A 22,320-nucleotide genomic window follows, 5' to 3' on the forward strand; every position below is an offset into this window, starting at 1 on the left:
TAATGGGACTATAAAGTTTCAGGCCTGTTCAAAAAGCCTCCAGGCAATAAGCTAGTAATAACCATAGGTCTCCTGAAATGGTAACTCCAGTGTTAATTAGGTGACATAACCTCAATTTTCCAAAAATGATGTCTGTTTCCTTAAGTTATAGATATTTGTAACCTCACGAAGGTTCATAGTGTTTTAAGACCCTGGCCCTTGGGTAAAACCACATGGGCTCCAATTCTAGCTCTACCACTCAACTGTGTGACCCTGGGCAACTATTTTCACTTCTCTAGGACTTAGGCACTTCATCTATAAAAGGAAGATACTTATTTTTCAGGGTTGTAAGAGTACAGTGTGTAGGTTATGCTACACACTGTACTCAATTTGCTGACTCTTTACAACCCTGAAAAATAAATATGAGCCATTGTTATTACAGCATCCTTGTTTGGTTTTCCATCTCTTTTAATGATGATAACACTGTCCTTTCTGCCTTCCACTCAGTACTTTTAGGGAGTGGGCCATTTTGTGTATGTGAGCACCATGTTCTTACTGCCCCACACTTGTCTTAGGCAGGTTTGAGGATGAATTAAAGCCTTATAAATGTCTTACATCCTACACACTGCAGATCTCATGGGAGAAAAAATTATACATCCTCCTACGTTGCTAACACCTCTCACCCTACCTCCAACAGACTTCCCAAGTCTGTACCACAAAGTTCAAAGTCTTTTGGCCAGACATTGAAGACTGTCTACAATCTAGCTTCACCCACATTTCTAACATTACGCCATCTTCCTGACGCTTTGCACTGGAACTTACACTGATTTTTTTTTTTTTTTTGTGGGGGGGTGTGTGACGGAGTCTGGCTCTGTCACCAAGGCTGGAGTGCAGTGGCCCGATCTCGGCTCACTACAAGCTCCACCTCCTGGGTCCACTCCATTCTCCTGCCTCAGACTCCTGAGTAGCTGAGACTACAGGGGCAAGCCACCACGCTCGGCTAATTTTTTTTTTTTTTAGTAGAGACAGGATTTCACCATGTTAGCCAGGATGAACTTGCACTTATCTCTTTACCAGGCTTCCCCTTAACTCTTCGCGCAGAAATTCGGTTTTTTGTTGTTGCTGTTTTTGAGACAAGGTCGCCCAGGCTGGAGTGCACTGGTGCAATCACGACTCACTGCAGCCTCAACCTCCAGGGCACAAACCATCCTCTTGCCCAGCCTCCCGAGTAGCTGGGACTACTTGGGAGTCCCATCTACTCCCGTGCGCTGCCATCACGCCCAGCTATTCTTTGTATTTTTTGTAGAGATAGCGCCTCACTATGTTGCCCAGGCTGGTCTGCAACTCATAGGCTCAAGCGATCCTCCCGCCTCGGCCTCTCAAAGGCGTAAGCCACCGCGGCCGGCCTTTTTTGGAACTTAAAAAAAAGGCCATAATATGTCATTAAAAACCTTAGTGGCATGACTGCAAAACCAAAATGTACTTATTAGGTGTCACGTGGAAGCGCAATTTTCAACAACGCAAAACTATAGAAAACAACCCAACGTCGGCCTCTACAGGCTAATCAGTCCCCGAGGCACCGACGGCGGGAGAGATAAAAACGCGAAGGCCAGAGGAGAAAGAGAGGAAGGATTTGCAGAGAGAACAGAAACGTGGACACGAATTCACCCAAGAAACCCTGGTCCCGCGCGGCGCACCGGGACGAAGCGCGCTGGGGGACGGCCAGCAGCTCCCGGCCAGAAGAAGGCAGACTCCCAGCCCAGAGCCGAAATCGGCCCTGATGGACGTTTTCATCTTCGCGGCCCAGAAACACTCCTATTTTTCACAGGACAATGCAAACATGGTGGACCAGAAAATCCGCCCCGCGTCTGCCGGCCGAACCACGTGGCGCCCTTTCCGCGCCGTCGATGCCGAGCAAGGGCGGGGCCCTCACGGAATTTGTTCACGGTGGGGGCAGATCACCGGAGAACTTATCCAGACCGCGACAGCACGGTTCCTTTTACACATTGGCAGAACTGTCATTGCCATCGCCCCGAGGCGGCAGAATGGTATGCTCTGAAAACTAGATGGTTCTACCGTAAGCAAGAAAGACTGCACGCACGGCAGCTCTTTAACTGGACCAACCTCTGCTCTGTCTACCTCGCCCCCAACAGCTGGGCAGCCCACCACCGCGCAGGCGCGCTTCGTGCTGCCAGCGCCCGGCGAACCTGACTTTCCCGTCTCGCGAGAGTGGGGCCGGCCGCCTTCGCAGTTCTCGCTCCGCCCCCCGCTTCTTGCTCGCTCCCTCCCATCCCCCCAAGCCAGTTGCTGTGCTGCGCAGCTCCCTAAGCGGTTGTCACTGCTGGAGACGGTTGGGAGAACCGTTGTGGTGAGCGCTACACAAGGCAAACGACTTCTCCCTTCTCTCGACTGGACCCCGCGAGCAGCAGAGTCGGCGTAACTATCGCCTGACAGGGTATCTGAAGTAAAAGGGGGTAGGTTGGGCTGGTGGTTTCAAGAGCGGAGTCGGGAGAAGGACGAAAGAGGCCGGGAGGGGCTGGGTTGGGGGGTAGTGTGGTGGTCGCCGCTCGGAGGCCGCCGCCTGGAAGCGGCGGGGCTGCGCCTCCCGGACCATCTCCCACTTCAAGGAGGGCGGCCTGCAGATGGGAGGACTTGCTCAGGTGGAACTCAGTGGACGACGCCGAGGCCCGAAGTAGGGGACATCCAGCATTTCCCCCTTTCCCTGCTGGCTTGGCCTCCGCCATTTTGGGTACAGTGGCGCGGCCACCTCGGCTTCCCGCCCTTCCCCGCTCTTTTTACTTTTTGTCCCCCAGCTTCCGAAAACTGATCTAGAAGGCCAGGGGAGGGGGTGGTCAAAGCTCCCGGGAAGGGATGAGGGTGGGTAGTGAAGCAAGCAGGGAAAGACCGGGCAGTTGGGTGGAGGGAGGATCGGGGTTGCCGGGCGCGCTCCCGATGGAAATGGCGCCGGATGGGCCTGGCCTCCCACCGCGGCCTCCCTTCCTCCGCAGTCTCGGCAGGGCTACCTGGGCTGACGGGACTGCGAGTGACTTCTGACGCAGATTCCCAAGATGAGAGAGGCTGGAGCTGGGGGAGGAAAGCCAATGGCGACGAAGGTGCTCAACTCTCAAATCCAGGACAAAGGAGGCAGACGGCCTCCTTTGTAATTCCGCCGCCCGGTGGCGAAGGGTTTTAAGCCAGGCTTGGCTGCTGGCGGGAGGGGGAAGGGGCGTACTCTCCCTAGCTCTCTGGTCTCTAGGGCAGCTAGATAAACGGAAAGTCTCCTGGGAGGAATAAAGGACGCTTAGCCGGCCCTTATATTCCAGATTTGGAACTTCGAAAAGAGTACGTACTGATTTTCCGAAGGGGTTTTTTTTTTTTTCATGTTTAAATGTTAATAAGGACTTCGGGGGTGATTTTGTAAGCAGAAAAGTGGGTGATTTATCAAATAGGAATGTGAAATGGACATGTTTCAAGTAGGTCGTCTGGGCCCAGTGAACTGTGATTGTTGCTTTTTGAACTTTGGGGGTGGGGGTGGGTGATGTAGCAATTGTTTTGCGTAGTTTGGCATATATATATTAGAATTTGTTTTTAAGTTTCACTTTTGGGAAACAGTTAAAACAACCCAGTGATGGTAGATGTGTATGTATTGGAATTGAGTTCCTTTCGATATTAAATCTTCCAAGAGTTGTATTTTGTGCAGTTTTTTTTTTTTTTTTTCTTGGCATTAAGGCTCTGTAAAATACTTCAAAATACGGTTATGGCTTTTTTTCTTTTGGTATCTAGGCTTTTTTTTCTTTTTTTTTTTAAGTGTAGGAGTATAGTACACTGTAATCGTATTTTAAACAAGGGAATAAGCCTATTAAACAGAAAAACAAATTGTAAACCCAGTCACGTGGTGGTGGTGTGATTCGGATGAGGGTCCTGAGAACTGGATCCGTAATTTTCATTGAAGACACAGTACAAAAGGGACGGGAAAGGCCTGAGAGTAAGAATTTCTGATAATTCATGTAAAACTTTATAAGAATATTGTTACCTACTTTTCCAGCTCTAAAAACAAAAACTTACTATTGTTGAAGATGTTCAGTGATGCTTTGTCAAGATTGCCAAGGAAAAGTTTACGAAAATCTTACCTTGAAACAGTAGGTTTGAGTGGCCGTTTGAAAAGATAGTCCAGACTGTCCTATAAAGTTATATATGCTATAACAAATAGCTTTACTAATTGGATTGGACTACACACACACACACCTTTTTTCTGTCCTCTTTTTCAGTTGTGCCGTTATCTGGAAGTCCATCTTACTGCCTTTTTAAAATAATGTTATCTTTGATTTCGTTGTATTGGTAAACAACTGACTAAACTGCAGTAGATAAAAACATGGTTCATAGTAAACTAACATTTTAGAGACCTTACCTCCTTAAGCTGTTAGGGGTGTGTCTAGTTTTTTTGTTTTTTTTAAAGAGCAAGCCCATTGGGAAGGAATGATGTAAATTTTCTGTTAAACTTAGATCATCAGCACTTTTTCCAAAAAATAAAATTCATCCTCATTTCTTGACCACTGGGCTGCCATTTAGAAAGTTATTTATTGATGCATAAAATCGTTTATGCATTACTTCAGAAGATAGGCTGTGCCTCCGTGTTAAGAGGATTCTCTATTTCATTTGTTCTCTAGTGGATGTTTTTTCTTTAATGACTTTGGTATATAATTCACATACCATAAACTTCACCAATTTTAAATGTACAATTTAGTGAATGTTAGTACATTGACAGCGTTGTGTGACCGTCACTACAATTTAATTTTAGAACATTTTTGTCACTCCAAAAAGATACCAATACCCTTTACTGGTCATTCCCCTTGCTGGCATTCTCCCTCCTGTCAAGCCTCAGACAATCATGAATACAAATGGAGTTATACCATATGTAGTCTTTTGTGACTGGCTTGTTTCACTTGGTGTAATGTTTAAACAATTATATTTAAAGTCTCATAAAACTGACCAGAGCCATCCTCATATTTTAACTGTGGTATATTTTATTGGTACTAGCACCTAGAATTCTTAAAGCAGAGTAGTGATTAGCCATGACATTGTTGGAAAGAAAGGTTGAGGTGGATTATCCTGAATAATTAGTAAACTGTTTTAAGTAGTTTCTGACAGCTTTATTAGAGCAGATTGCTTCTTCCTGTGCCCTTAGAGTTTTTCTTGTTTTTGTTTTGTAGGTAGGATTTTTAGTTTTGAAGGGGTTGGTAGAGTGAGGCTCTCTTTATTGTATGTGCTTTGCATACAGGGTCGCCCTGTAAAATAGATTTAAGTGTTCTGAATTTGGTTGGGTTTTACGCAGTTAAAAATTGTGTTAAGTTTAGTGTTTATTATAGATAACATTGATAACACTTTTTTGTTTTCATTGGGTCTTATCATTGGTACAGACAGATCCAAAAATCCAATTGGCTTGCTAGTATTTTTTTCTTGTGAATTGCTAAGATTTATGAGTAAAATATTTTTTTTTTCTTTTTTTTTTTTTAAGCATTTGCTCCTTAAATGCAAACTACTAAAATCCTTTCACAACAGATTAAGGTTGAATTTGCAGAGTTCTTAAATTTTTCATTAAGCAGTGAGTGTAGATCTGTACCACTTTTTCCGTTCTGTGTAAATCACCCTTTATGGGAAACACTTATTTTTTAGGTTGGTGCTATTAAAAAAAATAAATAAAACGGTAAGCGTTTTCAAAACATCTCTGAACTTTTTTTTTTTCAAACTGGGTTGGGGCATCCTCCTCTCAGAGCTATTCTTTAGTATTAAACTTTTTTAAAAGCCTTCGCTGGCTTTGGGAAATAAAATTTTTAACAATTCTCAGTTCTCGTCGAGGTTTGAATTGTTTTCTGTCCTTTAAGGTTCACATATTTTGTGTATGGTATATCTTGTTGGCTTTTACAGGGCCCCTTAAAATCCAGTAACGGTTGCCATCAGTAAATGCTTAACATGAGGCAGACCAAGCACTTGAATAGTCCAGTGAGGTATAGATACCACTGCTATAGTTTACAATTGTAGAGGCTCAGAGGTTAAGTGCTTTAGGTAACCAGTGAATGGCAGAATAGGGATTCATACTATTTATTTGTGTGCATATTTTAAATGCATGAATTCTAGGGAAAAAAACTTTACCCTTTGCAGATGCCACCCCTAAGAGTTGCACCAACAAATAGATGACATGAAATTAAGCATTAGTGAATGCTGTTGATGATACGAAATATGATCTTCAAACATAAAGGAATCAAATGAACAAACTGTTTTGTTTACAGGGGAGGAGGTGGTGAGGGAAAGGTTTGAAATACTCAGGTGAGTAGGATTCCTACAGCTGCATAGTGAAATTTGTAAGGTTCTGGTAAGTTTCTGCAGCTGAAGGACTTCTGCATTCGCCTCTTTTGTAAATACTATGTAATTTTAAACGGAAGGATGGTTGCCTCTGGGGAAGGGAACTGGGAACTGAGGTCATTTTGGAGGCGAAGGGGGGCTTCTAGATGTACCTTTCATGCTTTATTTAAAAGTATATTACGTATTTTTTAAAGTTTATGTTTAAATCTATTTGATTAAAAAGTTGAGTAAACTGGTTTCTATACACTGTCCAGTGGCTTCAAAAACACAGGTACTGTTGGAAGGCATTCGCTTTTGAGCAGCCTTTGACCTCAGTTTTAATCTAATTAATTCAGTCATTTTATAATCTTACTCTTGGTGAGTTTAAACTAGATTTGGCTATAATAGAGGTGAGAGTGTTGGCCCTTCAAAGACAGTTTGATGTGTTCAAAATTGTAGTGCATTTAAAAGGGTTAGACTTATGTGATATTTTTCCAACATGAGTCAGTACTCATTGCATTTTTTACTTAGGCTCTTGATGTTAGTGGATACTGGTATTATATGCAACTTCTGAATAAGTTTTAAAGAATTTGAATAATCAGGTGAATAAAAACCTGAAAAGTGGTGAATCAAAAGTTGAGAGATAAGGAAAGGCTAGAGTTGGCATTCAGGGGACACAGTCAAATAGTTTGAAGACTCTGGTAGTAGAATTATGCAAGTTTTCTTAAAATTAGGCAATATATAATATTGATACTAAGAAATTCAGTACTTTTCTGTTGGAGGGCTCAGGTCTCATTGCCTTTTCCCTATCCCAAAATATGAAAGGTGGTCTACAGTTTTGTCATGGCATTGTCACGGGAGTTGGCCCCATGTTACATTTCCTCTTGTGGCACCTCTGAGAGGTGTTTCTTCATTACCTCTTGACAAGAGTATATTTTGATTGACTGCTCTATGTGCTTGTTTATTTTTTATAGCATTTAAATCAAACGGTATTGAGATGGATTGGGTTATGAAACATAATGGTCCAAATGACGCTAGTGATGGGACAGTACGACTTCGTGGACTACCATTTGGTTGCAGCAAAGAGGAAATAGTTCAGTTCTTTCAAGGTACCTCTAGTATTAGTCAAAGTTTAGTAATATTGTTATTTTATATTTGTATTGTTTCACTGTTTTTAATTTGTAAAACCCATTTTGATTTTGGAACTTTGAAGTTTAACTATGATAGTCTTGGTTACTGTATTAAAATAATATGCTCCAATTAATATTCAATACAGAATGTGTAGAATATGTAAAGCCTAATTAATGTGCAGTAACATATTTGAGAATTGTGATGAAATGAACCATGAATTAGTATATGGAGCATATATTTGATTTGTAGCCTTTTTTCATGTAATATAGGTGGGCTTTTAGAGTGTGTGTAATTACACAGTGTTTTTACACTGGTCGCAAAAAAGATTTATTTAATCCAGTATTATTTGAAAAAAATCTTTCATTTGTATTTATGGGGTGATGGGAAACTAAGCTTTTTTGTTTTGTTTTGTTTTGTTTAGACTTGTTTTAAATATTTGATTCAGATGGGAATGTTTCAGCCTTTAACACTGTTCCCCTTGATGGGGTTATTTGTCCTTGGGTTAAAGGGTTGGAAATCGTGCCAAATGGGATAACATTGACGATGGACTACCAGGGGAGAAGCACAGGGGAGGCCTTCGTGCAGTTTGCTTCAAAGGAGATAGCAGAAAATGCTCTGGGGAAACACAAGGAAAGAATAGGGCACAGGTGGGGATGGAGAGTTTGGGATGGTGTTAAATTTTTATTTTTGGGGGTTGTGGGTCACTATTGCTTAAATGGGGGGGTAGCCATAACATTTTTCTGGGGTAGTTTAAAAGAATTGATAATTAATCTAAATTTAACTTGGAAACTACAGATTTGGGTGGGGAATTAATGCTAATAAATTAAAAGTAGATTGTTTCCATTTCTCTGTAGGATGTTGTTGATAAATGCTTTTGTATAATCACCTATTTCCTTTAAAACACCTATTATGTACTAAAAGAGACAAAGTAAAAATATATTTATACTTTATGAATTGTTTTCAGTGACTAATTTCTTTGTAAAACTTAAATATTTAATTAAGTTTGTAGGTTTAAACTGTTAACTTACGGTGTATTTAGGCAATTTAAATTGGGTTATGTATCTAGATGTAGAAAAACTTACTGCATTTTGCCCAGTATCTAATTTACACTAATACATTTATGCTGAAACCTGTACCTTAAAACATTTTTAAATAGGTATATTGAGATCTTCAGAAGTAGCAGGAGTGAAATCAAAGGATTTTATGATCCACCAAGAAGATTGCTGGGACAGCGACCGGGACCATATGATAGACCAATAGGAGGAAGAGGGGGTTATTATGGAGCTGGGCGTGGAAGTATGTATGACAGAATGCGACGAGGAGGTGATGGATATGATGGTGGTATGTGTATCTAATGAACAAAGGTTCTGTTGTCATTTTCTTAATGTTCCTGACACTTTGTCAAGAAATACAGAAATGGCAGTAATTTCAGTACCTGTTAGGTTTTAAAACCTGTTCATGAAAATATGGATTCCCATGGCTAGCTGTGGGACTTGATTGATGCACATATTGGCACCTAGAAAACTTACACAGAAATTAAAATTTAGATGTTGGCATATTTTGACCTTTTTTTGCTTAAGGATGAAATTTAATTTACATGTCTGAACTTAACCTTTTGAGAGTTTAAATTTCCATCACATGTTGACTGCTTTTTCATAGACTTTTAAGTTGGGAATTGCAAACTGCAATCAAGTTACACATACTGTTTACCACAAAATGTTTTTGTAAACTAGATTATAAAATGTATCTCTGGAAAGTGTGTAGTCATGTATTTCTCCTTAAATTACAAACAGGTTATGGAGGTTTTGATGACTATGGTGGCTATAACAATTACGGCTATGGGAATGATGGCTTTGATGACAGAATGAGAGATGGAAGAGGTAAAATAAATATTAAAGACATTTTTATTCATAGGTAAATTTTAGTATTTGCCTTGCAAACTCTTAATGGTAATATAGGAAACTTGTATAAGAAAGGTAATTCAGACAAATTTCAGTGCATTCCTATACAGAGCTTTATACCTTGTATAGTATGTATGTATACTTCCCTACCTAGATCTGTAAGAGTTTATAATCTTGGCAAATTGTGTTTTCTAGGTATGGGAGGACATGGCTATGGTGGAGCTGGTGATGCAAGTTCAGGTTTTCATGGTGGTCATTTCGTACATATGAGAGGGTTGCCTTTTCGTGCAACTGAAAATGACATTGCTAATGTGAGTAATTTTTAATAAAACTATTAGTGGTTTTATACTTATCCTGGTAGCTACATTTTTAAGCCCTTCTTAATGGTCTCGTGTTTATAGCTTAATACCAAAATCCCTTGAATATAAAAATAGATCTACCTTTAACTCTAATCACTAATGGATATTTTTGTATCCATTGTGTGTTAACCTACATAGGATTCAAGCAAGTAAAAAGCTACATTCTTGAAGTCCAGTTAAGAATATAATGAAAGACTGATCCACATAGAATGGTGACGACTATATACCATGTTGTGCTGGTGTCTTTTGTTGTACTGTTTTTTTTGCTTTTTTTTTTGTTTGTTTGTTTTCTTTTCTTTTTTGAGACGGAGTCTTGCTCTGTCGCCCAGGCTAGAGTGCAGTGGCGTGATCTCGGCTCACTGCAACCTCCATCTCCCGGGTTCAAGTTATTCTCTTGTCTCAGCCTCCTGAGTAGCTGGGATTACAGGCACACTCCACCGTGCCTGGCTGATGTTTTTGTATTTTTAGTAGAGACGGGGTTTTGCCATGTTGATCAGCCTGTTCCTGACCTTGTGATCTGCCTGCCCCAGCCTCCCAAAGTGCTGGGATCACAGGCATCAGCCACCACACCTGGCCTGTATTAGGTTTTGAAAGAGTGAATATATAAGTATTAATTATTTAGTTTGGCTTTCTAGGCTAGGTAGTGATTAGAAACTGAGGAGTTGAAAATAACAGAAATAGATACTGGTGTTGTCATTGATGTGAAACTGGTTGGTTTCAGATTTGTTAGGAGGTCAGCAAACTTCAGTTGACGGGCTGAATCCGGTCGCACCATTCCTCTGCCTGTTGAGTAGTTACATTAGAGACCCAATGGCCATTCAAGCCAAAAGTACTATCTGGCTTTAAATGCAATAGTTTGCTCTAGATCTTACTGGGAATCAATTGGCCTGAGTTCTAAGTGCTTTTAATGATGGTTTAAAACCTGGCTACCTTATGATTAGAACCAAATGATACCTTTTGGGGAACAATTTCATATAGTTTTAAATAGTAGGTTTATTCAAACCCCATGGTTCCAAATCATGATACCCCCATTTCTCTCTCTCTCTCTCTCTCTGTGTGTATTTTTTTGAGACAGAGTCTCCCACTTTGTCTCCCCAAGGCTGGAGTGCAGTGGCGTGATCTTGGCTTACTGCAGGCTCCTCCTTCCGGGTTCAGGCGATTCTCTGTCTCAGCCTTCTGAGTAGCTGGGATTACAGGCGTGAGCCACTGCATCCCGCCTATCTCCTTATTTTAAAAGCAGTAAATTCTTTACATTATCCCTAAGTGTATACTCTGTATATTCACAGAACCTCTGTAGTTGACTTAAGTTATTAGTCTGGCAGGGCAGTTTCCTAATTGATGAGGAAAAATCAAGCTATGTGGTAATTTACTTTTAATGTTCTCAATAGAAAAGTAAGTAACCGGTGTTTTCTTTTATTTAGTTCTTCTCACCACTAAATCCAATACGAGTTCATATTGATATTGGAGCTGATGGGAGAGCCACAGGAGAAGCAGATGTAGAGTTTGTGACACATGAAGATGCAGTAGCTGCCATGTCTAAAGATAAAAATAACATGCGTAAGTGATGTCTTTGGCACGCTTATTTCCTAGACGTGAATTTATAAAATAAGAGGCTCTAAGATGTGTAGGCAACGCTTGGCAATTGTTGGGATCTAAAACCATTTGACCTGTATAATGGCTTTTTGTGGGCTTTATATATCGCTGTACTAGTAATTGATAAGCATATTTTGTTTAATATTACTTAACTGATCTTTTTTAGAAAGCTTGTATTGATGAATTTGATCCATCATTCCTTTCTCCCATTACTCTTTTTTTCTTAAAGAACATCGATATATTGAACTCTTCTTGAATTCTACTCCTGGAGGCGGCTCTGGCATGGGAGGTTCTGGAATGGGAGGCTACGGAAGAGATGGAATGGGTATGTAAAGTTTTTAAAATATGCAGCGTTAGCTACTTATCAATGAGTCTCAATTTTTTTTCTTTTTTTCTTTTTTTTCTTTTTAAAGATAATCAGGGAGGCTATGGATCAGTTGGAAGAATGGGAATGGGAAACAATTACAGTGGAGGATATGGTACTCCTGATGGCTTGGGTGGTTATGGTAAGTATCTCTAGTTCAGTTTGTGTTAGTCCCCATATGTAGTGCAAACTTTAAAGTGCAGGTATTACTTTTATTACTTTATGCACAGATATCTCCTGCTGAGTGATTCTTAATATCTTTTTCTTAAGGCCGTGGTGGTGGAGGCAGTGGAGGCTACTATGGGCAAGGTGGCATGAGTGGAGGTGGATGGCGTGGGATGTACTGAAAGCAAAAACACCAACATACAAGTCTTGACAACAGCATCTGGTCTACTAGACTTTCTTACAGATTTAATTTCTTTTGTATTTTAAGAACTTTATAATGACTGAAGGAATGTGTTTTCAAAATATTATTTGGTAAAGCAACAGATTGTGATGGGAAAATCTGTTTTCTGTAGGTTTATTTGTTGCATACTTTGACTTAAAAATAAATTTTTATATTCAAACCACTGATGTTGATACTTTTTATATACTAGTTACTCCTAAAGATGTGCTGCCTTCATAAGATTTGGGTTGATGTATTCTACTATTAGTTCTACAAGACATAGTGTGGTGTAATTTTAGAGGATAATGGTTCACCTTTGCATAAACTGCAAGTCTTAAGCAGACATCTGGAATAGAGCTTGACAAATAATTAGTGTAACTTTTTTCTTTAATTCCTCCTGGACAACACTGTAAATATAAAGCCTAAAGATGAAGTGGCTTCAGGAGTATAAATTCAGCTAATTATTTCTATATTATTATTTTTCAAATGTCATTTATCAGGCATAGCTCTGAAATGATCTAAGAGGTATTGATTTCTGAATATGCATAATTGTGTTACCTGGGTATGGGAGTGTTGGAAGTTTGTTCTAGCCCTAGATTTTGGAGTAAAATCCCTTCAGCACTTGACCGAAATACCAAAAATGTCTCCAAAAAATTGATAGTTGCAGGTTATTGCAAGATGTCTTAAGAGTAGGGTTAAGATTCTCAGTGACACAAGAATTCAGTATAAGTACATAGGTATTTACTATGGAGTATAATTCTCACAAATGTATTTTAAGTTTTCTGCCCAATAGAGCATATGGTTTTTAAATAACTGTATAAATGATGACTTTTAAAAAATGTAAGCAACAAGTCCATGTCATAGTCAATTAAAACAATCTGATATCTGCTTGGAGTTTTAGTTTAAAGAATCTATATGTAGCAAGGAAAAGGTGCTTTTTAATTTTAATCCCTTTGATCAATATAGCTTTTTTCCAAATTGGCTAATGGATCAAAATGAAACCTGTTGATGTGAAATCAGTTATTGAACTTGTTACTTGTTTTTGCCAGAAATGTTATTAATAAATGTCAATGTGGGAGATAATAATAGTATGGCGTCTGTCCTAGAATGCTTTGTGTCAGTTACTAATTCAAAAATCAGATTGGTAGAAGGTACTACATACGATGTCTACAATTTAGGAGAGGGAGCCCCAGGGCAGCCTATATATGTGGAGCCTCATGATGGAAGCTATGATTCATCTTAATGCTTGTACCCACTTCCTTTAATGAGCAATTTAAATATTAGGGCATATACCACCTGTCTTTTTTGAAAGTTACATGTGTTTTATTTTCCCAGGATTACCCTCTTAACATAAGCAGTAAAAGTATACAGTATTAATGAAACCAAAGTTGCCCTTTTAAAGCAGGCTAATTTTCCAAATCTTTATTTAGTTCATAAAATTCACATTTTATTTTTTAAACATAGGTTAGAAGAATTACAATTGTAATTCCTTGGCACCATGATAGCATTATTGTGGTAGTACTGCTAGGTTAGGGGATGGTATGTTAAGTCTGTTTTGAAAAGTAAAACGAGTTCACAATCACAAAATACAGATTGTTAAAAGTTCTGTAACAAAAAAATCCAAAGTTAGCATAGTTTTTAAATAAGCCAAAACTACATGGAGCAAGTTGCTGTCATAAAAGCTGCCTAAAAAAAAAAAGTCAGTGGTGATACATGAGTTTTGAAAAGTGAGAAACTTAAATGGTAACTAAAAATCATGGTTTGGTGAATGAAATCAGCCTTGGAATTTAAGCAACTTAAGTCACATTTAAAAATTTGTTCTAAGCACAGTAATAAAAAAGCCTATTTGAAAACTTTCATTTATGCTTATTCAGTAATCATAAAAATGTTAGCCCATCCCACCTATCAATATAAAATGGTTCAAGAATATAATTCCTATCTTGAGGACATTTCTATCAGTATTCAAGAAAGACCATCTAAAAATCTGTGTCACATCTGACACCTCAAAAGCTGACTGGAAATTTACGGGTTTTGGAGAAAATAGATCTTCAAGTATACTTAGGCTATTCAGAAAATTTTAAATTTCATAGAAGTATATATTCATGAGGAAAAGATCCTGCAGTATTAATAAGCAACTCCTTTGTGGGCAGGGAGGTACCTAGGATCAACCACTAAATACAATGCTCTTAATCCATAAATTTCCTATGTATTTTTTATAGGCTCACAAACTTAAAGTGCACAGTTAATTAATGTAAAAAATAGGATACTGAATCGTGATAGTGTTCATGTGACTATTCAGAGGTAATTTATACAAGTTAAATTCTTGGTATGCCATAAGCAGTATAACTTGGATTAGTGTTCATTGAGTCAGCTTGAAATAGGTCAAGTGTACTGGCCAGGTGCAGTGGCTCATGCCTGTAATTCCAGTATTTTGGGAGGCCGAGGCAGGTGGATCACCTGAGGTCAGGAGTTCGAGACCAGCCCGGCCAACATGGTGAACCCGTCTCTACCAAAAATACAAAATTAGCTGGGTATGGTGGCACATGTCTGTAATCCCAGCTACTTGGGAGGCTAAGGCAGGAGAACTGCTTGAACCCGGGAGGTGGAGATCGTGCCATCGCACTCCAACCTAGGCAACAAGAGTGAAACTCCGTCTCGAAAAAAAAAAGAAATAGGTCAAGTATGTATATTTCATCATCTCAACGCCCTTGGCATAGAGGTGCTCAATGGACATGGTGAAATTTTACTGTGGATGTATACAGGTAGGCCACTACAATGTGATGCTTCCTAAAATTTACTCCAATGAAAATGTTAATACAAAATTTTTTGAACTGAACTCTAATACATTACCAAAGCAAAGTTCTGATTTTTTTTCTCACTTTTAATGCTTAGAGGAGAGGATCTTTATAAGGAGCCTGTAATATCTCCTACTATTACATACTTTTTTTTCTGGGGAGGGATTTGTGTTTTCATCTTTGAATTGGGGTCTGAGTCACCCCTTAAAAAAATAGCAATTTAGTGAAACAGCATATGGGACGATCTATAAAACAGGAAAAGAAAGATGGTTATATGTGGGAGGCTGAGGCGGGCGGATCACTTGAGGTCAAGAGTTCGACATCAGCCTGGCCAACATGGTGAAACCCCATCTCTACTAAAAAAAATAAAAAATAAGCCGGGCATGGTGGTGTGTGCCTGTAATCCCAGCTACTCAGGAGGCTGAGGCAGGAGAATCACTTGAACCCAGGAGGTAGAGGTTGCAGTGAGCTGAGATCTCGCCACTTCACTCTAGCCTGGGCAACAGAGACTGTCTTTAAAAAAAAAAAAAAAAAAAAAAAAAAGATGGTTATATGTAACTTCCTTTCAAGATTAGAAGGAAAAAAGTTGAGGCTGAGGCCAAATAATGAATCTACTGTAGCTGAAAATCATCAGCAAGCACAACAATAACTGATTTTTAAAAAGACCAAGAGGAAATTCTGTAGGACAAAATATTGGCTCTGTCTAATGCAAAAGAAGCAAAGGGAGAGGGGGAGAAGAAAGGGCAAATAAATATAGTTGAAATCTTACAAAGATAATGAAAATCTGTTGAATTAGAATATTAATACTTCTAAAAAGTTTTATGCATTTCCAGTCTCAGAACTGTGAAGCTTTAAAGTGCATTAAGAGAATTGCACGCACCACCAAATTGACAGAATTCAGAAGAAAAAAACAATCTGAAGCCTTATTTTTAAGAAGGCCTTTACAAGATAAGGCAAGTTGTGTTAACTCTGCTATCTGGCCTTTTAATGAGTTACATGATTTTTAAGCATGCTGTGTTGAAAATTCATTTTGAATAACAATGGGGAAGGAAATATCATATAACTTGTAATTTCCATGAGCTAAATATGTAGAAGATAAACTGGTACCAAATACTGACCGAAAGCCGCTTAAGAAGAGCTGTCTGGTTACCTTTGTATACAACATCATAACAGTCATTGTAGGTAATTTCATACATAAGGATTTAGTTCTGGAGTCTCAGGGCAAGTTAGATGAACATCTCTGAATCAGCAATGCATGACAGGAATCACAAACCCGTACTGGTTTTGGTGAAGAAGGCAAAGGTAGTTCGTTGTCAGAGCAGGCATTACAGAAAATTTCCCCACAGTTTCTACAGTGGTGCTATTAAATAAATCAGAGGGGGAAAAAAAAACTTTAATAAGCATTTTTGCATCCCAAATTTTGGGACTCACTTCCTACCTCCCTTACCTTTCTCTTAGAGAGTGAGAATTCCTTTTCACAAAGTTTACAATGTGTTGCTTCTTTGTCTTTCAGCCAAACCAGTCCCTAGTAGGAAGAAAATATTAATGCTCAAATTGGTAACACTAAAAATTACATGTGAAAACTTTTTCCCCAAGAACATTATTTATAGGGATAGATATATGAAGAATGGAAAATAAGTTATTTTCTTTGGGAGATGTATATATTTGTAGATAAAATGTGTATGGAATTAGCCTCAAAATATTCTGGGTTGGGGAGGGGGATGTGGATTAAGTATAAAAACAAGATTGCAGCCAGGCGACAATGGCTCACACCGGTAATTCCAGCTACTTGGGAGGCTGAGGTAAGAGGATTGCTTGCGGCCTAGAGTTCAAGACCAAGCTGGGTGACATAGCTGTCTCTTAAAAATTGAAAAAATGAAAAATCAGGACTGCACATCATAAATACTGAATATAGGCAATGGTTCATTTTACTCTTTCTATACAATTGTGTATGTTAGAATATACACATGTAAAAATGCTTTAAAGAGGTAAAAATCTGTTACTGATGGGAATTCTCTTCAGGAAAAGAAACTTAAAGATTAAAAGAACCTTAGAAATACTCCAACAACATTTTATTTTTTAAATGTTTGTGGGTACACAGTAACATATTTATGGGGTACATGGGATGTTTTGATACAGGCATGCGATGTGAAATAAGCACATCATGGAGAATGGGGTATCCTAGTCCAACAATGTTTAAAGATAAATTCTCACTGTGTGAAATGCAACAGGTTGGCATTATGTATAACTTATACCTTAAGACCCTAAAATTTGAAGAAAATTAGGGAAATCAGATATTGAAGTTCATTATTTTATAAGACCTCTTCAGGAGGCTGAGGCAGGAGGATTGCTTGAGGCCGGGAAGACTGCCCTGAGGAACAAAGACTCCATCTTTACAAAAAAATTAACCAGGCTGCGTGGCATAAGCCTATAGTTGCAGCTACTCTGGAAGCTGAGAAGGCAGAATCGCTTAAGCCCAGGAGTTTGAGGCTGCAATGAACTATGATTGTGCCACTGCACTCGAGCCTGAGCAACAGAGTGAGACCCTGTCTCCAGAAAAAAGGCGGGGAAAAAAAGGACCTCACCTTAAGAAGTTTTACATGGCTATTTCCCTCAACTTTTATAACATTTAATAGCTGCTATGTAAACGTTAGTAAAAAATGGATGTAAGTAGTCTTAGGCAGTATTTATAATAACCTGACATTCTTTTTTTTTTTTTTTTTTTGAAAAGAGACAAAGAGTCTCACTCTGTTGCCCAGGCTGTAGTGCGGTGGTGCAATCTCAGCTCACCGTAACCTCTGTCTCCCGAGTTCAAGTGATTCTCCTGCCTCAGCCTCCCTGTAGCTGGGATTACAGGCACACGCCACCATGCCGGCTAATTTTTATATTTTTAGTAGAGATGGGGTTTCAAAATGTTGGCCAGGATGGTCTCAAAACTCCTGATCTCAGGTGATCCGCCCACCTCGGCCTCCCAAAGTGCTGGGATTACAGGCATAAGCCACCAAGCCCAGCCTACTTGACCCATTGTTAACTAGCTTGCTTAACCAATCTTGGCTAGAAAGACCTTTTTTCTCCTATGAAGGCAACTTTGTTAGATGATTATCAGCTTTACAATGAGAAGACCCAGATGAAGGAAGAGCCTCAATACTGACTGATTTCCTAGAACATGTTTCTAAAACAGCCCAGACCAAAGAACCCAAGTATAACAGAAGATTCCAACTTGGACATGGAGCAACTGCAACCTATAAATTACTACTGAAGCACAGGAACCTTTATTACCTATCACAGGAACCCTATTACCTTAGAGAGAAAAATTCTCCAAGCAAGAAAGGCCCATAGACACATTTCTAAAAACATGAGTTTTCTTAAAAGACTTTTCCAAAAGCAGAATTCTTTGAAGAATAAAAAAGACTAAGCATTCACAGATCAAGATCACAAGGTTAATTTCAGGTATTTTTGTTTCACAGTCTTAATAACTAGCACTTATCGTACAGCAGAGATAATACAGTGTTGGCTACTGCATGTGAGGAAACCTAAGTCTCCTTAGAACACAGGATTATAACGGCTTTTTTAAACTAGATAGTTCATATCAGACAAACACCAGCAAAGAGTCAGATGGCTTGAATCATAGAATATATATTTTTTTAATGCAGGATGGGGGCCAGGTGCAGTGGCTCACACCTGTAATCCCAGCACTTTGGAGACTTTGAAAGGCCAAAGTGAGAGGCTCTCTTTAGACCAGGAGTTCAAGACCAGCCTGGGCAACATAGCAAGACCCCATCTCTAAAAAAAAAAAAAAATTAGCCAAATATGGTGGCATGCACCTGTAGTCCCAGCTACTTGGGAGGCTGAGGTGGGAGGATTGCTTCAACCCAGATGTTCAAGGTTACAGTGAGCTATGATTATGCCACTGCACTCCAGCTTGGGAAACAGAGGAAACTCTGTCTCTGAGGGTACAAAAAAAAAAAAAGGCAGCAGCAGGAAGGGACCCTAAAAGATAATCTAACTTGATGAAAATCATACAAAGGAAAGTGATTTGCCAAATGTCCCAAAGCCACCTAGTGGAAGCAGCTTGTAAGGGCATTAGGTTCAGAAGCAACCTTGCTGACTTTGAGACTAGGCCTTTGGAGACTAGAACTGGAGACTAGGCCTTTGGAGACTTCTTTTCATTGAACTTACCTGCCGCCCTCCCAGGGAGAGAAGCTCACTTTAAGGTAAGCCTAGTGTGTCCCTGTGAAGGGATCTCAGACATGAGCACCTGCAGCCCTCTCATTTTACACATGAGAAAATTTAAAGCCTAGAGAGCTGAAGCTGCCTGCTCAAGGAAACAGCCATTTACCAGAAGAGCTAAGACTAGACCGGAACAACCTCTTGCTCTGCAAATAAACAGCAATTTTTCTCTGCCCAATTCCAGGATGTTAGCTGCTAGACTTACACCCCCTAGATAGGAGACTATGGGATTCTTCTCTGGAGAAACTCACTGCTACAGAGAAAAGTACTGTAAATACTAAACATAAGCAGAAGGTACCCAATAGTTCACTAATCACAGCAGATTCCTCTATGGTGAGGCCTACCAGTCTATAACAACCCACCCAACCAACATACACACAAGGTTTCCAATAACCGTTATTTGTGCCTTTTATTGAAATTGGGGGATATCACAACATTTGAGAAAACTTCAGAGAATCGATAATGAGGCCGAGTACAATGGCTTACACCTGTAATCCCACCACTTTGGGAGACTGAGGTGGGAGGATCACTTGAGCCCAGGAGTTTGAGACCAGCCTGGGCAACACAGTGAGACCTCCCCACCATCTCTAAAAAATAAAAATTAGTGGGATATGGTGATGTATAGCTGTGGTCCTAGCAACTCAGGAGGCTGAGGAGGGAGGATTGCTTGAACCCAGAAGTTCAAGCTTACAGTGAGCTATGATGGAGTCACTGCACTCCAGCCTGGGCAACAGAGACACTTTCTCTAAAAAAAATTTTTTTTAATTAAAGAAAAACATTTTTTAATGATAATATCAAACACAAAATATGACAGGATGCTATTTTTTAAAGGAAAAATGAGCAAATAATAGTCCATTGAATGTTAAAAATATGCCTGCAGAAAAAATATCCCACAGAAGGTTACACCTGAATCTAACCAAGGCTTTATTTTATTTTATAGGTTGGTCTCGAACTCCTGACCTCAGGTCGATCCACCTGGCTCGGCCTCCCAAAGTGTTGGGAATACAGCCGTGAGCCACCGTGCTTGGCCTAATCAAGGCTTTAGATTTAACTTCCAGTTCACAGGCAACAAGTAGACAGGAACAAGTAAACACTACAAACATTCAGAGAAAATCCAGAATGTGAAAAACTGTTTAGGACGGCTGTTCCAGACCCTTCAGCTGGTCAATAGCATGGAAAAGAAAAAAATCAACTCACATATGAATCCAGTTTCCACATACAAAAACTGGGAAAAGCAGATAATATTCTGTTAAAGATAGATGTGAGTAATAAGTACAAGGCAAAACAAAGTAATAACACAAAATACAGGAGAGATACTATAAAGAGGAGAGTGCAATTGAGAAGCAGATGGGGCTTCTAAGGTACTGGTCGTGTTCTATTATCACTAACCTAAGCAGAGAATACACAAGTTTTTGTTTTGTTTTGTTTTTTTAGAGATAGAGTTTTGTTCTTGTTGCCCAGGCTGGAGTGCAATGGCATGATCTCAGCTCACCACAACCTCCGCCTCCCGGGTTCAAGCAATTCTCCTGCCTCAGCCTCCTGAGTAGCTGGGGTTATAGGCATGTGCCACTATGCCTGGCTAATGTTGTATTTTTAGTAGAAACAGGTTTCTCCATGTTGGTCAGGCTGGTCTCGAACTCCTGAGCTCAGGCGATCTGCCCGTCTCGGCCTCCTAAAGTGCTGGGATTACAGGCGTGAGCCACCGTGCCTGGCCCCACAAGTGTTTTTAAGTTGTACTATATATGCACTCTCATACGCATATTTCACAAAACTTTTTTTTAGAGTTTACATAATGATGGTTTCGGCAAATATCCATGTATCCACACATCTTTTTGTTTGTTTGTTTGTTTTTTGAGACGGAGTCTCACCCTGTTGCCCAGACTGGAGCGCAATGGTGCGATCTTTGGCTTACTGCAACCTCTGCCTCCCGGGTTCAAGCAATTCTCCTGCCTCAGCCTCCTAAGTAGCCGGGATTGCAGGCATGTCCCACCACGCCCAGCTAATTTTTTCTTTTGTATCTTTAGTAGAGATGAGGTTTCACCATGTTGGCCAAGCAGGTCTCGAACTCCTGACCTTGTGGTCCACCTGCCTTGGCCTCCCAAAGTGCTGGGATTACAGGCATAAGCCACCATGCCGAGCCTCCACCCATCTTTTTTTTTTTTTTTTGAGACAGAATCTTGCTCTGTCACCCAGGCTGAAATGCAGTGGCATGATCTCAGCTCACTGCAACCTCCACCTCCCAGGTTCAAGTGATTCTCCTGCCTCAGCCTCCCAAGTAACTGGGACTACAGGTGTGTGCCACCACGCTCAGCTAATTTTTGTATTTTTAATAGAGGCGGGGTTTCACCATGTTGCCCAGGATGGTCTCAATCTCTTGACCTTGTGATCCACCTGCCTTGGCCTCCCAAAGTGCTGGGATTACAGGTGTGAACCACTGTGTCCGGCCCCATCTTCTTAAAAAGTGTGAGGATATGGCCTGGCGAGGTGGCTCACACCTGTAATCCCAGCACTTTGGGAGGCTGAGACGGGCAGATCACCTGAGGTCAGGAGTTAGAGACCAGCTTTGCTAACATGGTGAAATCCTATCTCTACTAAATATATAAAAATTAGCTGGGCATGGTGGTGGGTGCCTGTAATCCCAGCTACTTGGGAGGCTGAGGCAGGAGAATTGCTTGAACCCAGGAGGGGGAGGTTGCAGTGAGCCGAGATCACGCCATTGTACTCCAGCCTTGGTGGCAGAGCAAGACCGTCTCCAAAAAAAAAAAAAAAGTGAGGATAAAATAAAGGTATATTCAGATACGCAAATTATTATTTTTTTCTTTTTTTAAATTTTAGTAGAGACAAGGGCTTGCTATACTACCCAGGCTGGTCTCAAACTCCTGGCCTCAAGCAATTCTCCCACCACAGGCTTTTAAAGCACTGGGGTTACAGGTATGAGCTACCAGGCCCAGTCTCCAGATGTGTAAATTCTTACAACCTCTATCTTCATTCACCATTTTCAGGAAGCTACTGAAAGATGTGTTGCCCAAAATAAGGGAGTATACCAAGAGAGAAGTTATAGAACTCAGGCAAGAGGAGCTCCCACAAAGAGGGAAGGTAAAGGAAATTCTGAGAATACCAGCAAAGGGAAACATGAGCAGTAAAGTGGCCAACTCTTGAAGTTGGAGGCAAGGCATCAAAGAAAAAATAATGACCTAACCAATTACCTGATATATTTTACCACGTGGAAAACTTTATCAAGAAG

The 22,320-nt window shown here is 40.1% G+C and overlaps 3 protein-coding genes across 19 annotated transcripts in view; 1 reads left to right on the top strand and 2 right to left on the bottom strand.

Moving 5' to 3' along the window:
• Positions 1 to 3,244, bottom strand: part of PBLD (phenazine biosynthesis like protein domain containing) — a 45,645-nt gene extending 42,401 nt beyond the window's left edge. For 3 of the 7 annotated variants that reach the window (XM_023205099.3, XM_023205097.3, XM_023205096.3), the window contains exon 1: positions 3,003 to 3,244. Coding sequence is in view for 4 of the 7 variants with exons in the window: in XM_023205095.2 (XP_023060863.1) it covers positions 1,677 to 1,773 (97 nt within the window). In the remaining 3 variants the exon portion in view is untranslated. Of the gene's footprint in view, positions 1 to 1,676; positions 2,243 to 3,002 lie in introns of those variants that run through there. The other 4 variants (XM_023205095.2, XM_023205094.2, XM_023205093.2 and 1 more) reach the window with 2 other exon arrangements.
• On the top strand, positions 2,229 to 13,136 carry HNRNPH3 (heterogeneous nuclear ribonucleoprotein H3). Of its 8 annotated transcripts, none has more exons than XM_023205085.1 (10): positions 2,229 to 2,434; positions 7,293 to 7,427; positions 7,958 to 8,096; positions 8,606 to 8,745; positions 9,243 to 9,329; positions 9,546 to 9,661; positions 11,131 to 11,266; positions 11,532 to 11,627; positions 11,716 to 11,808; positions 11,937 to 13,136. In XM_023205085.1, the coding sequence occupies exons 2-10, from the start codon at positions 7,316 to 7,318 to the stop codon at positions 12,011 to 12,013; spliced, it is 996 nt and encodes a 331-aa protein (XP_023060853.1). In that variant the 5' UTR covers positions 2,229 to 2,434; positions 7,293 to 7,315; the 3' UTR covers positions 12,014 to 13,136. The 8 variants fall into 8 exon arrangements, with proteins under 8 accessions (XP_023060853.1, XP_023060852.1, XP_023060855.1 ...); XM_023205084.3 differs by having other exon boundaries at positions 2,229 to 2,453; positions 8,606 to 8,790; positions 11,937 to 12,471; XM_023205087.3 differs by having other exon boundaries at positions 2,229 to 2,453; positions 11,937 to 12,471.
• A 2,510-nt stretch (positions 13,137 to 15,646) lies between these two features.
• RUFY2 (RUN and FYVE domain containing 2) overlaps positions 15,647 to 22,320 on the bottom strand; it is a 61,336-nt gene continuing 54,662 nt past the window's right edge. For all 4 annotated transcript variants that reach the window (XM_023205079.1, XM_023205078.1, XM_023205082.1 and 1 more), the window contains 2 exons: positions 16,294 to 16,371; positions 15,647 to 16,206 (listed from right to left, as the gene is read on the bottom strand). In XM_023205079.1, coding sequence (XP_023060847.1) covers positions 16,063 to 16,206; positions 16,294 to 16,371 — 222 coding nt within the window. In that variant the 3' untranslated portion in view covers positions 15,647 to 16,062. The remainder of the gene's footprint in view (positions 16,207 to 16,293; positions 16,372 to 22,320) is intronic.

This window comes from Piliocolobus tephrosceles, chromosome 9, assembly GCF_002776525.5.
Source record: "Piliocolobus tephrosceles isolate RC106 chromosome 9, ASM277652v3, whole genome shotgun sequence".
Classification (NCBI taxonomy): domain Eukaryota; kingdom Metazoa; phylum Chordata; class Mammalia; order Primates; family Cercopithecidae; genus Piliocolobus; species Piliocolobus tephrosceles.